Below are 14,766 nucleotides of genomic sequence, written 5' to 3'. Positions count from 1 at the left end.
AAAGTGATTCACTCATTTAATCTGTAATTTGCTGCCACCTACTGGCTCATGAATGTAACCTTGTAAAGTTATCATAATCTAATGTAATCTGATATAATTATAGCTGTCAGTTTAAAACCATAACTAAATTAATTAGTTATATAAATAACGAGATTGAAATATTGGTTCCGTGCCAAGACTTGTACATCTTACATTTCATATAGCTGACTGTTAATAAATATGATGCAGGGCAAGAACTCCATAATTCAGTTAAGCAAAAAATGCCCCATATGAGTTTTTGTCTCATATTTATATCATATTATATCACACGAGCAGTATTTACACGAGTGCTGATTCTGTCCGAATATCACAAATTTAAATGTGATTCTATACAACAGTTCAGTAAATAAGAAGTTGATATGTTTTAAACACAATATTATGTGTTTTTGCTCAATTTCGCAGAGAACATATCACCTTTGAAGCCATAGCAGAATTGTTTTTGCGTGTATTCAAGCAACACAGCAGTTTAGTTTCTGAATGAATCGTGTGAACCAATGATTCAAAGGCCCATTCCTAAAGAGAGCTATTTACTTCATTCCTGAATGAATCAGCCATCTGAACAAATCGAATGAATGAATGAATGAATGACTCAAAGACATTTACTGCCACCTGCTGGCACATTTAGTTTCTTATATAGAGTTTCATTTCATTTCATAAATAAATAAATAATAAAAATATTACAGGGATAGTTCACCCAAAAAAATAAAATTCTGTCATCATTTACTCACCCTCATATTGTTTCAAACCTTTCTTTTATGGAACATAAAAGAAGGTATTTTGAAGATTGTTGCTAACTAAGCTCTTTTGGTTACAAACTGTATGAGCAAAAATACTGAGATTTTCTCTTATGTTCCATAGCCTAGTTTATGTTATCCCAAATGGTTATGTGTAATAAATTTTATGTTGAATCAAATAAAATATTTCTTTCTAAAGCTACAATTTGTAATGCCTACTTGATCCTTTCTCATTTAACACAAAATAATTTTTTGTGGGTATTTCCACAGTCAAATTTATTTTGGGATTAATTAGATTAATTAATCGACACATAATGTAATTAATTAGATTAAAAAATTGAATCGACTGAAAACCCAAGATAGAATCAAATCTAATCTAATATAATATAATAATATATCTATTTTTTATGTATAAAATCCACACACACACACACACACATATATATATATATATATATATATATATATATATATATATATATATATATATATATATATATATATATATATACAGTATATATAACTGCTCTTTTTCCAGTTTATGGCTCTTGTTAATGAATAGTTAAAAAATACACACTGCTAAAAAAATATTGTTGAAGAATACTCTTTCTTAAGTATCTTTCTTTTTGGTTCCATGTTTGCTCTGAAATCGAATCAAACAATACAGAGTTTTGGCTTTCCTGAATAAATCAGTGAATCACAATGAATCTTTTGAATAAAAGACTCACTCATAAAGACTAGCTTCATTCCTGAATGATTGACTCATACAATCTGTCATTTGGTTTACTGAAAGATTTACTAAAAATTTGTAATATAATATAATAATTCTTATTTTTCATCATTTTCTCTCTTTGCTTTTTACAGGCAAGTTTATTTAATTTAATTCAAGGAACACACAGGTCATCTGAGATATCTGGAAGAGAAAGGGACAAAAGATGTGTGTAGACATTTTGAAGATATATGTGAAATAATCAACCCTTCTGAAAATTGTTCTACTTTGGTGTCGCAGTGTTTTCCCAATCTTTTCTATTACAACTACGCCTTTGCCAACTCAAGAAATCCACAATAAAGAGTTCTGGATAGCTCTGTGTGCTGAGAGACAGATCTAACATTCCCAAACCTGTGATGAGAAGAAATGGCATTATTTCCTTTATACTCAATTCAAGGAGATGAATGAGCAGGTAGAGTGATGACAGCAATAAGAAGGATAGAGAGAGACAAATTAGAGAGAAAAAGACCCCAGAGATAGACAAGGAAATATCTTCAGCAGAGAAACAGGACATTGAGGGTATATGCAAAAGCAGAGTAAAACAGTAACTATAGTAAAAGAATAGAACACAACGAGAACGATGATGCGGCTCTAATCATCACATCCATTAAGATCTACAGTATCAACCTATTCGTGAACCCTGAAATGCAACCAACCCCTCTCCCTCCAGCTTTCAAACACAATCAGTAACTGTATAAACAGCGCCGAACATTGAGTCTTAATTGGCTGTGACATCATATTTCCCCCCTTAGAGAGGTCAGATGCTGACAGGAGGCTGAGCAGAATCTCTCAGAGTAGTGGGTCTCATAAGTATAGCCACAAAGACACACTATCAAGATTCGATAATAAAAATGTCATAAATAACCTCACCATTCTGAATATCTTTCATATCTAAATGAAGACTGGACATCAGAATCCCCACCGCCTGAGAACGTTTGTTACTCAGCAGCTTGACAACCTGAGAGAGTCAGAGAGAGAGAGAAGGTATATTTTGTTACTGTTATAAAACATCAGCCACTTTATACTATAAAAAAGATTCTACAGTTATTTAAACGCAGTTTACCCTCAATATTATTGCTGGTGACAAAAATACATAAACATAGTATTTCATCTGGCTGCCCTCATAAATTTAATAGCACGCAGAGGTACTTTAGCCTAATAAGGAAGCCAAAAACAAAGCCAAAGTATGAGTATTTATGACTGCTTCCTCATATGGTATTATGGAGAGGTCTTCGTCTCTCATTCTTTCATGCATAGCATCCACATATATCAAAATAACTTACTTTCTCCAGTTTCTGGCTCTGCCAAGGAACACCACAGTAATTATGCATATGACAGACTTGTCTAGTCCTATTAAACCAAGTTAGATTTTGACACTTTCAGACAGCCCCTTCAAATCAGGCATCTCCAAATAAGTTGTGTGTGTGGATACATGGATACCTCACATAATCAGTCTTTTCATCCTGCAAAAAAATTATTTTCTTCTTTATTTTTGCCTTTTTTAGTATTAAAAATATATTTTAAAAAAATCAAAATACAAGATATAAAGTCTTGCTTTCTGAAAAGAAAAAAACAAGCAAGTTTATGCTTTTAAATAAGGACATCTGTCAGTGGGTTAAGAAAAATAATCTTGTTTAACTGGCTTTTTTTTAGAAGACAAGACCCTAATATCTTTCAATCATTTTACTACTCAAGTAAATGTATCTTGATTTATGAATTTATTATTTGAATTCATGAGGTTGTGATATTTGTACTCAAAAACAAGATAAAAATACTGAGTAAGAAAATGTTTTTTTTGCAGTGCTCTAATATGTTTTTTGAAACCTTGTGCTTTGCCCTCTACTAGTTTTCCTGTAGGTTCGCGTCTTCTGTCCATTAACACATATACATTGAGTGCCATCTCAAACAGATCTTCTTTCACGACCGCCTGTTAACAACATGCTAATTCTGATTGTTGGAAAGAATTTGGAGTCGTGAAAACCTTCTAGTACAGGCCACACTTGAAAGCGTGATGGCGGCCCAGTGTGATCATCAGTAAGCCGCTGGCTCTCATTATCTCCACAGGGCTCATGACCACTAAACACAGCGCGACTGCAGAGTGCTGTGCTGTGTTAATGATGTGGGAAACACACTAATGCTTGTGATGAGCTAGATCTCAAACCAGACGCTTACCGACCAATGAGAATTGATTCCATACTTTAGTTTCGGTGGGAAGCATGGATGTTGCTGTATCGGGAGGATGGCGGTTCGGCGGTCATACAGTAACTACCAGCTGAAGGACTAGATAACTACTGCCAGAGCAATGGGCTGTAAAATGAATATGATTCATAAAATGAACATGATTATGTGGGCTCAAATGAAGCTTCGGGCAGTTGTTTTTAATTTATACTCTAATGCACACGAATTATAAAGGCATTTTATTATATTAGCACGTTAATATTGATTGATCTGTGCAAACTGTAAGCCTAAAGCAACTGTTCTGTGAATAATGCTGAAGAGATTATCTAATGCTTACACACACACACACACACGGTCTCTCTTTCTCATATACACACACATATAAAGTGTGGCATGACCACACTCTAGGCTGACTGGAGTCGCTGGGTTGGCTGGTGGTTTGAGGGTTGTGGGTTTTAACTCAATACAGACCCCCCCTCCCATTCCTCAGATCTTACAGACCACAGAGAAAAAAAGAGGAGAGAGAGAGCAAACAGAAAACTTTCAAAAGTCTCAGAATTTCTCAATATTTACATCCAGTTTGTTATTTATCCTATTTGTAGACAATACCACAGTGTATTCTCAAAACGTGTTTATATTAACCCCCCCGATTCGTTGGTGTTGTCATGGTACATGTCTGAAAAAACATGGCATCACCATGGTAATTATCCCAAAAACATGGTTATGATGGTACACATACATATATATATGACTGTTCAACGTATGGAGACTATAAGATTTTTTAAAAGTCTTTCATGTTCAACAAGGCTGCATTTATTTGATCAAAAATACAGTAAAAACAGCAATATTATGAAATATCATTACAATTTAAAAGAACTGTTTTCTATTTTTAAATATTTGAAAATGTAATTTATTCCCGTGAATGTTCAGTAGCACTTCAGTCTTCAATGTCACATGTTCCATCAGAAATCATTCTAATATGCTGATTTATTGCTCAAGAAACATTTCTTATTATTAATAATGTTGAAAAGAGTTGTGCTGCTTAATATTTCTATGGAAACCGTGATACATTCTTTTCAGAATTCTTCGATGAATAAAAAGTTAAAAGCATTTATTTGAACATTATTAATGTCTTTTTGATCAATTTAATGTATCCTTGCTGAATAAAAGTATTTCATTCTTAAGAAAATTAAATTATCTTCTTGATTACGGCACAGAATGTGTGTACATAATTCACAGTTGAAGAACACAGCTCCAGGACAATTCAATTTGTGTGATGCAGTTTGTAATGTGCTTGTTGTGTAGCTGTGGCTTGTTATCAGAAATCTGCATGACTCCAGACGAAGGAACCACAAAACTCTCACCAGTGACTAATTTTCACACCACTACCAGAGAGGAAGAGAGAGAGCGAGATTAGCTTCAGATGTGGTAGATGTCTGGGTTGTTTCTGATGGTAAACAGTCTTATCAAAGAGTCTCATAGTCACACTTTGGTTGAGGGAACATTAAGTAAAGCTTATAACATTTACTGAATGCCTGTAAGGCTCTGATTCACAAGCTGTGCGTGTGAAATCAGTGTTAATGGTTTTGTGTGTGGTGAGGTGGGAGCCTGGACAGAGCTATCTTCAAGGAAAGACAACCAGGAATGTTGTCCTGGGAGCTGAGACAAGGGGCGCCTACTAAGGTCCACTACTTGTTGGGACATCCAAAAATGTCCTGGACCCAGTGTTTTTAATCAATGGGAGTATAGTAAAGTCCTCTTACCTGTTTGGCCTTTGATTTTGTTATGGTATCTGAGATAGGTTTCTTCTTTTCCTTGACTGCGCTTTTGGCAAATAGCCCCACAAATTCATCAAAGTCTACTGATGGCTCTTGAACCTTTTCCCACACCAGGGCACTTTTGGCATCCCTATGAGCGAGAGAAATAAAAATATCAGTTTGCCTTATCGCATGTGTGATCATAATCAAGCCTTGGCTGAATTTAAATAAGGTGAAACAAGCATTCAGTATACGCATTGCAAAAACATGCAGCATTCAATCAACGAGGCATGTGATTACTTTTTGGCATGTAGCTGAATCCGTGTCCAGTAGAGTGGTTTCATGGGCCGTGGAGGCTCGATGACAGCCTTCAGGGGGACAGACTCCTGAGTCATGTTAGACGACACCAACCCCATGAAGGGTGGAGGGGGGCCGAAGGGTGGTGGTGGTCCAAAACCAGGTGGAGGAGGGGGTGGTGGGCGTCCACAGCCAGGAGGCAGAGGAGGAGGAGGTGGAAGTCCACAGCCAGGAGGTGGAGGAGGAGGGGGTGGGGCCATACCTGGGAGTGGAGGTGGAGGGGGTGGAGCCATGCCTGGGAGTGGAGGAGGAGGTGGAGCCATGCCCACAGGTGCAAGCAGTGGAACAATACCTGGGAGCGGAGGCGGTGGAGGGGGCAGAGCCAAACATGGGAGTAGAGGTTGTGGAGGGGAACAAGCTGTACCCGAGAGTGGCGGATGGGGTGGAGCCATACCTGGAAGTGGGGGTGGAAGGGGTGGAGGCATACCTGGGAAAGACAGATGGAGCAGAGTCATATCTGGGAGTGGAGGAGGTGGAAGTATTGATGCATCTTGTTTTGAAGGTGTCGGTAAACCTGAAACAATAGGAAGTACTGGTGGTGCAGGGAGAGGGATTTCCTGTGTCCTTTGGCAGCTACAGGTATTGGGCAATCCCACTGGTGAAGTGGCGGTGTCACTTAATTTGGGAGTATGCAATTGGTCTGATAAAGGCACTGGGAATTTAAAGGCTTCCTCGACAGGCGATGTCTGAATGGCTTTCACGTGGTGCAGAACTCTTTGTTCATTTACTTTAGTCTGTTTAATGGTTTGATTGAAACCACCCACTTCTCGATCCCTCGTTCCAAGCTTTGTGCCATCTAAAACATTATTGTCTTTTTCCATATCTGATATTTTCACAAGTAATTCTTCAATTGTTCGCTCTAGCTCCTGAATGGAAACGGAAGTTCCTTCCGGAATGATTCCAGATTGCCCCGTGGATCCATCCTGTGGAGAGCAGGACAGAAAAAAAAGACTTCACATCTTTAAAAAGAAACAGCAGCATGGAATGAAAAACACAGACACCTCCTGTCACATGTGATCATACTAGCATGAGTTAGTGCCTTGTTTTAGCGGATGTTAGTTTCCCCTTCGAGAACCTGCTTTCTGAGGAATGGTATGAGTGAGTGTGTGTTTGTGAGTAAGGGGCTGTGTTTCTTAATAACAGAGACCAGGCACGCATGTGGCGTCCCACAAGTCAATAAAAGCACTTTGGCTGATCGGGAAAACGTAGCGGTGCTTCCTGGATTAAGGGAAGAGAGCGAGCCCAGGGAAATGAATGAACCACCACAGTCAGCGTGTAAAAATCAGCACACAACACACAAGGGATGCACTTGGCAAACACACAAACACAGTGATAAACACACACACACACACACAACATACAGAGACAAACTTCGTCACACACACATACAATCTGGCAGCAAGGGTCAAGGAAGTCCAACAAGTCTAGACTCCAGAAGTTGTCTCTGAGGACTCCTAAAAGGCGAGCCGCAGAGTCTCTGAGAATGAAGAGGGAAGGGTTTGTGCCTTTCTATTACACAGCTTCAAACGGCTTCAAAGAGCTTGTGTGGGTCTGTGTGAAGGGTTGGGGGGAACGGAGAACATATTACACACATGGAGTCTGGTTACATATTGGGCCCTGTCAGACTGACATGGGTTTGGGGGGAAGCTTTCATTCACAAAACCCTCTTCCACAGCCAGGGAGGCTTGGAAAAGTTTGGCTCCAAACTTCTAGGCCTCAGGAATTCTAGAGTCATTAGTAGCCAGATAAGTTCCTTCATGCGATTTGATATAGTCACATGTGTACCAGGCCATAATGTATGTATGTAAAGTATCATTGTAAAAAAGACATGTTCTGCAAAAATGTCAACATAAGAACTAGAGGGCAGTAAAGCCAGTACCAAATGCAAAGGAGTCTGCATTCCGAATCACATTAAAGAATAGTCCTACCAGAAACACGAGGAATAAGCTGTAACATAAGGTGTTGCGTGTGTGCTTTGAACATTGGAATGCAAGCGGCCATGTATCATTTCAGAATTCAAACATGGTGGATCTTAAAACGCAATGGCAGGCACTGCGCCTGCTGGACAGATGTTTAGATCAGGTTAAATGCTGTTAGGATGCTGTTTACAGAGGGTCTCATAGCAACGCTAAAGAGATGCATGGCTTGTGAGGTGCTAAAATACTTTCTTAGCAATGTAAGGGTGTTGAACCTGATTGAGAATAATTTAAAACTAGCTAAGTGTTTACACTCACAAACATGCACATTCATGGACGATACAGAAAAGCAAATAAATGGTTAATTACACACAGCTCTAACAAAAATGTACTTGGGTACAGCAATGAAATCAGATGGTAATACCAAGGTGTTTAACATGGTACTGAATCATTACCATATTCATACACAATGGTTTGTACATTGTACTTCAAATAATAACATGATTTTACCATATTACATGTCAAAAAACATTGTTATTACCATGCCACCAAGTTAAAAAAACAGTACCATCAGAATTTCCAAAAACATGGTATTATAAATTTGGAAGTTACCCTTATAAAAAGTACTGCAGTGGTACCATGGCACAGTTACGGTATAGGATCAGATTTTAATACCAAGGTACTTTGATATTTAGCATGGTACTGAATGATTACCATATTCATACACTATAAATTGTACATGGTAATCCAATATACTTTAAACAAATATCATTATTTTATCATTTAACATTTCCAAAAACACGGTATTAACATGGTACCATGTTCAAAAATATAATAACATCAAAATGCCTAAATCATGGTACTAGCATGGGAAGTTTGTGTTACCCATATAAAAGGTACTAGGGTGTCACCATGGTACAGTGATGGTACAGTATTCGATGGTAATACTAGGGGACTTTGAGATAAACCATAGAGCTGAAATTCACGTACCGTGGTATTTACATAATACTTCATGATAATTCCAAGATGTTTAGTAAGTAGGATGATATTAACTTTGGATATAGCACCATATTTGTCTAAATGTAAGATTCCATGGTTTTCTTAGAATGACCATATCTATGGCAATCATTCAGTACCATGATATACATCAGATATCATAAAAATGGCAATAATGATAGATCAGTTCCTTCTTTGGGCATATAATATTTGTTCACATACTCTCACCTGTGCAGCAGTGGGGAACGGACACGGAGGCCACATTGTTTGGAGCTGCCCAGGTGTTCTGATCTCATTCTGTCCCATTGGAGCCCAGGTATACAGCTGCTCCTTCTGTATGTATGCAAGAAACAAAGAGTTGGCATTAACACAGCTGATTATGGCAAGAAATGTTTTAAACTGCACACAAGAATCTAAAATTAGCCTTCTGTTCCTGGGGCTTCTTTTCTGATTAGACAGCAAGACAAATGTCGAATTCTGTGGCAGCGCTGTGTGAATGGCGACCTCTGCTGGCAGACTGAAAGAACAACAGCACCACTGGCCAGAGGCAAAAGAATACATAGCATTTGTCTTGCTGACACTGCCAGCATGTTCACACATACAAATTGAAAAGCTGTTCCTGAGGCTGTCCATTCACATCAGTGAAGGTTTGCGTAAGCATGCAGTGAACCTGCTGCAGAGTTGCACTGCATGACTGTACAACATTTAAAGTTAAACAAGCTGGATATAACAGGTATGACTGTTACACAGAACACATTTTCTTGGTTGATACATTATTGTAAATTAACAAACATGATTGTTTTTTACATGCAAAAGTGTGTGTATCTGAGTGCATCTGTATAGCCTACAGGTACAATCTCAAAAAAATTGAATATCGTGAAAAAGTTTATTTTTTATTCTAACTTATTTCAAAAAGTTAAACTTTCATATATTTTAGATTCATTACATGTAAAGTAAAACATTTCAAACGTTTTTTTTTTGTTTGTTTTAATTTTGATGATTAGTGCTTACAGCTCATGAAAGTCAAAAATCAGTATCTCAAAATATTAGAATATTTACATTTGAGTTTCAATTAATGACCATCCCTACAGTATAAATTCTGGGTATCTCTTGTTCTTTGAAACCACAATAATGGGGAAGACTGCTGACTTGGCAATGATCCAGAAGTCGAACATTGATGCCCTCCACAAAGAGGGTAAGTCACAGAGGGTCATTACTGAAAGGTGTGGCTGTTTACAGAGTGCTGTATCAAAGCATATTAAATGCAAAGTTGACTGGAAAGAAGAATTTGGGTAGGAAAAGGTGCACAAGCAACAGGGATGACCGCAAGCTTGAGAATACTGTCAAGCAAAGCTGATTCAAACACTTGGGAGAGCTTCACAAGGAGTGGACTGAAGTCAGTGCATCAAGAGTCACCAAGCTCAGACGTCTTCAGGAAAAGGGCTATCAAGCCACTTCTGAACCAGAGACAATGTCAGAAGCGTCTTACCTGGGCTGTGGAGAAAAAGACCTGGACTGTTGCTCAGTGGTCCAAAGTCCTCTTTTCAGATGAAAGTAAATTTAGCATTTAATTTGGAAATCAAGGTCCCAGAGTCTGGAGGAAGAGTGGGAGGCACAGAATCCATGTTGCTTGAAGTCCAGTGTGAAATTTCCACAGTCAGTGATGATTTGGGCTGCCATGTCATCTGCTGATGTTGATCCACTGTGTTTTCTGAAGTTCACAGTCAATGCAGCCATCTACCTGGAAATTTTAGAGCACTTCATGCTTCCTTCTGCTGACAAGCTTTATGGAGATGCTGATTTCATTTTCCAGCAGGACTTGGCACCTGCCCACACTGCCAAAGGTACCAAAAGCTGGTTCAATGACCATGGTGTTACTGTGCTTGATTGGCCAGCAAACTCGCCTGACCTGAACCCCATAGAGAATCTATGGGGTAATGTCAAGAGGAAGATGAGAGACAACAGACCCAACAATGCAGATGACCTGAAGGCCGCTATCAAAGCAACCTGGGCTTCCATTACACCTGAGCAGTGCCACAGGCTGATTGCCTCCATGCCACGCCACATTGATGCAGTAATTCATGCAAAAGGAGGCCCAACCAAGTATTGAGTGCATAGAAATGAACATACTTATTTATTATTATTTACTCATAATTTATTGATCTTATGTAATATTATAATTTTCTGAGACACTGAATTTTGGGTTTTCATTATCTGAAAGCAATAATCATCAAAATTTCAATAAAGGCTTGAAATATTTCAATCTATGTGTAATTAATCTATATAATATATGGGTTTCACTTTCTGAAATGAGTGACAAAAAATATTGACCTTTTTCACGATATTCAAATTTTTTGAGATGTACCTGTATACGTGTTCATACAGTGTGGTATACAGTATACTCTGTTAATGGCTATACCTGTCAATCATCAGTCTGCCCCTATTCAAAACATTAACATGAACTTTTGCTCTGACACATAAACATGGTTACTGGCTAAGAAACCTGCATTTATTACATCATGCATGTGTGTTTGTGACAAATATTTGATGAAAATTATAAAATCTGTCTCTAGACAACAGTCAGAGTGAATGGTAGCAATAATGCTGCCATTATGCTGTCCTCTTGAAATCACCGCCAGTGAAATCACAGTATTAAGTTATGCTCTGCCATCTACCAGCACAACAGGGTTATTGTGAAATTATTTCAGTCACTGAGCAGCAGTTTGTTAAAGGGATAGTTCACCCAGAGCTGAAGATTCTGTCATCATTTACTCACAACTGATGTCTTTAGAAACCTGTTTGAATGTCGAAGCTGCTCTTTGACATACAATGAAACTGAATGGTAATAGCAAGATTTAAGTTAAACTTAAATTGTAGTCTGTTCCTCACACAAAGCTATGATAAGACATCAGAAGACTTGGAATAAAGTGCACAAGTAATAGAAAATTATAATGATGCCTTTGTACTGTTTTGTCTTTTTTAAAGCTTGACATCCCCTGGATCACGTCAACTTTCATTATAGTGACGAAAGCAGCATGACAATTTTGCAAACCTTCAGTTTTTGTGTTCCACAGAAGAAATAAAGTAATAAGAATTTGGAACAGTATATGAATAACGACAGATTTTTCTATTTTTCATGAACGTTCATGCTATAAACATCTCTAAATGGAGCAGTTTCAGCTGGAGTTCAACTTGTGATCCACTTGGATTGCATGTCTCATAACGTAATTGGAAAGGTGTACAACAGGCCAAAACAGAACAGAAAATATTGAAATGGCTTAAGAGAAATTAAAAGATGATGACTGCTGATTAGACGAGGGTTAGAAGAAACACTTGTCTGAGCAGATTCAGAGAAATAAAATTGCTCTAGGATAAGAATAATAAAATATAAAGTGATGATTAAACTAATTACCAGAAGAGTGTTTTTGTACATTTAAGAATCTTTGGAATAACACTTTGGGACAGAATGATATTTTCACTTTTTTCAAATTCAAATCTTCGTTGTGAATGATGCTTAAAGGAATAGTTCACTTAAAAATGAAAATTATGTTGTTCCAAACCCATAAGACCTTCGTTCATCTTTGGAACACATATTTTTGATGAAGTCCGAGAACTTTCTGACCCTGCATAGACATCAACGCAACTGACTCGGTTGACTGATGTCACATGGACTATTTTAACAATGTCCTTACTACCTTTCTGGGTCTTGAACATCTCAGTTGCATTGCTGTCCATGATGAGTCAGACAGCTCTCGGATTTCATCAAAAATATCTTAATTTGTGTTTCAAAAATGAATGAAAGTCTTACAGGTTTGGAACGACATTTCCATGACTATTAAGAATTATATGATTCCAATACTGTAGATAGGTGACAGCAAAATATAGAAAATATAGAAAACATATAGGAATAAAATACACAGATAGATAACTGGATAGAAACAGATAATGAATCTGATCTTTGCTACATACAGAGATGAATACAAAGATGGAGCAGCACTAGAGGGCATGTGACCCATCTTACGTAAGCCAGTCAGATGGCTTATGCGTGCAGATGTGTCCATTTAAGCGTGCACAAGCACCGAATACACATATTTACACGTGTTTGTGAAAGTGTACTGTACTTGGTCTATAAATATACTGTACCCTCGCACAACATGAATATGTGTGTTCACACTGCTAAAGCAGGGTAAGTGTGTATGTGTGTGAAGACTTAGAAAGGGGGAAGGGCAAGTCACAGAAGCAGTGTTAAATGTTTATCTGTGCAGACACAAATCTGCTTTGGCTGGTGAAGCAAAAGAGAAAAAGAGAAAGAGTCCTTCTATTCAGGTCACATTGGGCTGAGCACAAAAACATGAAAACATTGTTGCATGTTTTAGCATTTCACTCTAACATACTGCATTACAACATGCCTTGTGTGTTGAAGCAGAATAATCTCAAAATCTCACAATTTTCTCATGCGTGAGATAATAATTATATAATGTTTATCTCTTCCTCTGTCTCAAACAATGGTACAAAGTTACCCTTCTGCCGAGCGCATCTCACATCTGCTCAGGCAGAATCAACTCTGTGGGTTGTTCAACGGAGTGATATAAAATGTGTGAAATCTGGCATGTTTTTCATCAACACTCATCAACAGCTTTTCTGTTTCTTCCTCATGCAATTTAGTGCTGAGCTTAAAACAAAACCTGTGCTGATGATGTATGGATTCAATTTTTTAGCATTATATCCAGTGTGTATGTCTGATAAAGAATTATATTCATATCAATAATGTGATTGAAATGTTCAATCATACAGACTGATTTATTTTAAAGCCAATTCAGTCTTTTTCAACATTTGGAAAACACATAGGTCTAAAAAGACATCTGGTACACTTGAAAACTGCATTTCAATGTGGTTTATGTTTCATAACAGAAAGTTCAAGATCCCATGACTGATGTCTTCTCAGAAGATCAGATCAGAATGAGCTTTATTGCCAGGTATGTTTACACATACGAGGAATTTGTTTTATTGACAGAAGCTGCACAGTGCAACAGAATGACAATGATAAGACAAGACACAGATAATAAAAATAATAAAAAGAATAATATACAAATATACAAAATAGACAATGTACAAAATAGCAAATAACACAATATATAATATAGACAATTATGTATGTACAGTTATGGTATGTGCAAATTTGAAATGTAAATAAGTATGTGTGTTAAATAAATAATGTATTATAGTGTTGTGTGTTCCACGTTTATTGTCAAGTATTCAAGAGATGGATTGCCTGAGGGAAGGACCAATGATTCGCTCAGCAGTCCGGACTACCCTCTGTAGTCTTCTGAGATCAGATTTGGTAGCTGAGCTGAACCAGACAGTTACTGACGTGCAAAGGACAGATTCAATGATGGCGGAGTAGAACTGTTTCAGCAGCTCCTGTGGTAGGTTGAACTTCCTCAGCTGGCGAAGGAACTACAGCCTCTGCTGGACCTTTTTCACAATGGACTCAATGTGATTGTCCCACTTCAGGTCCTGGGAGATTGTGGTGCCCAGGAATCTGAATGACTCCTGGTGAGTGGGGGAGAGCAGGGGGGTTTCTCCTGAAGTCCACGGTCATCTCCACTGTTTTGAGCCCCAGGTTCAGCTCCAGGTTGTTGAGACTGCACCAGATAGCCAGCTCTTTAACCTCCTGTCTGTAAGCAGACTCGTCACCATCCTGGATGAGGCCGATGAGTGTGGTGCCGTCTGCAAACTTTAGGAGCTTGACAGAGGGGTCTTTAGAGATGCACTCATTGGTGTACAGGGAGAACAGTAGTGAGGAGAGAACACAGCCCTGTGGGGGAACCAATGCTTATGGTGCGGGTGCTGGATGAAAATTTTTCCAGCCTCACTAGCTGCTGCCTGTCTGTCAGGAAGCTGGTGATCCACTGACAGATGAAGATGGGCACGGAAAGCTGAGTTAATTTGGGCTGGAGGAGCGATGGGATGATGGTGTTAAAAGCAGAGCTGAAGTCTACAAACAGGATCCTCACATA

General features: G+C 38.2%; 1 protein-coding gene across 1 annotated transcript in view; it reads right to left on the bottom strand.

Moving 5' to 3' along the window:
• The window catches only part of LOC306886751 (formin-2-like), a gene marked incomplete at its 5' end in the record, with an annotated part of 41,345 nt that overhangs the window by 20,579 nt on the left and 6,000 nt on the right, over positions 1 to 14,766 (bottom strand). Inside the window, 4 exons of the mRNA XM_079444066.1 lie at positions 2,413 to 2,500; positions 5,484 to 5,628; positions 5,778 to 6,757; positions 8,975 to 9,079. Coding sequence (XP_079300192.1) covers positions 2,413 to 2,500; positions 5,484 to 5,628; positions 5,778 to 6,757; positions 8,975 to 9,079 — 1,318 coding nt within the window. The remainder of the gene's footprint in view (positions 1 to 2,412; positions 2,501 to 5,483; positions 5,629 to 5,777; positions 6,758 to 8,974; positions 9,080 to 14,766) is intronic.

The sequence above is a fragment of the Barbus barbus genome (genome assembly GCF_936440315.1).
Source record: "Barbus barbus genome assembly, chromosome: 20".
Classification (NCBI taxonomy): domain Eukaryota; kingdom Metazoa; phylum Chordata; class Actinopteri; order Cypriniformes; family Cyprinidae; genus Barbus; species Barbus barbus.
This window is presented reverse-complemented; position numbering and strand designations above follow the sequence as displayed.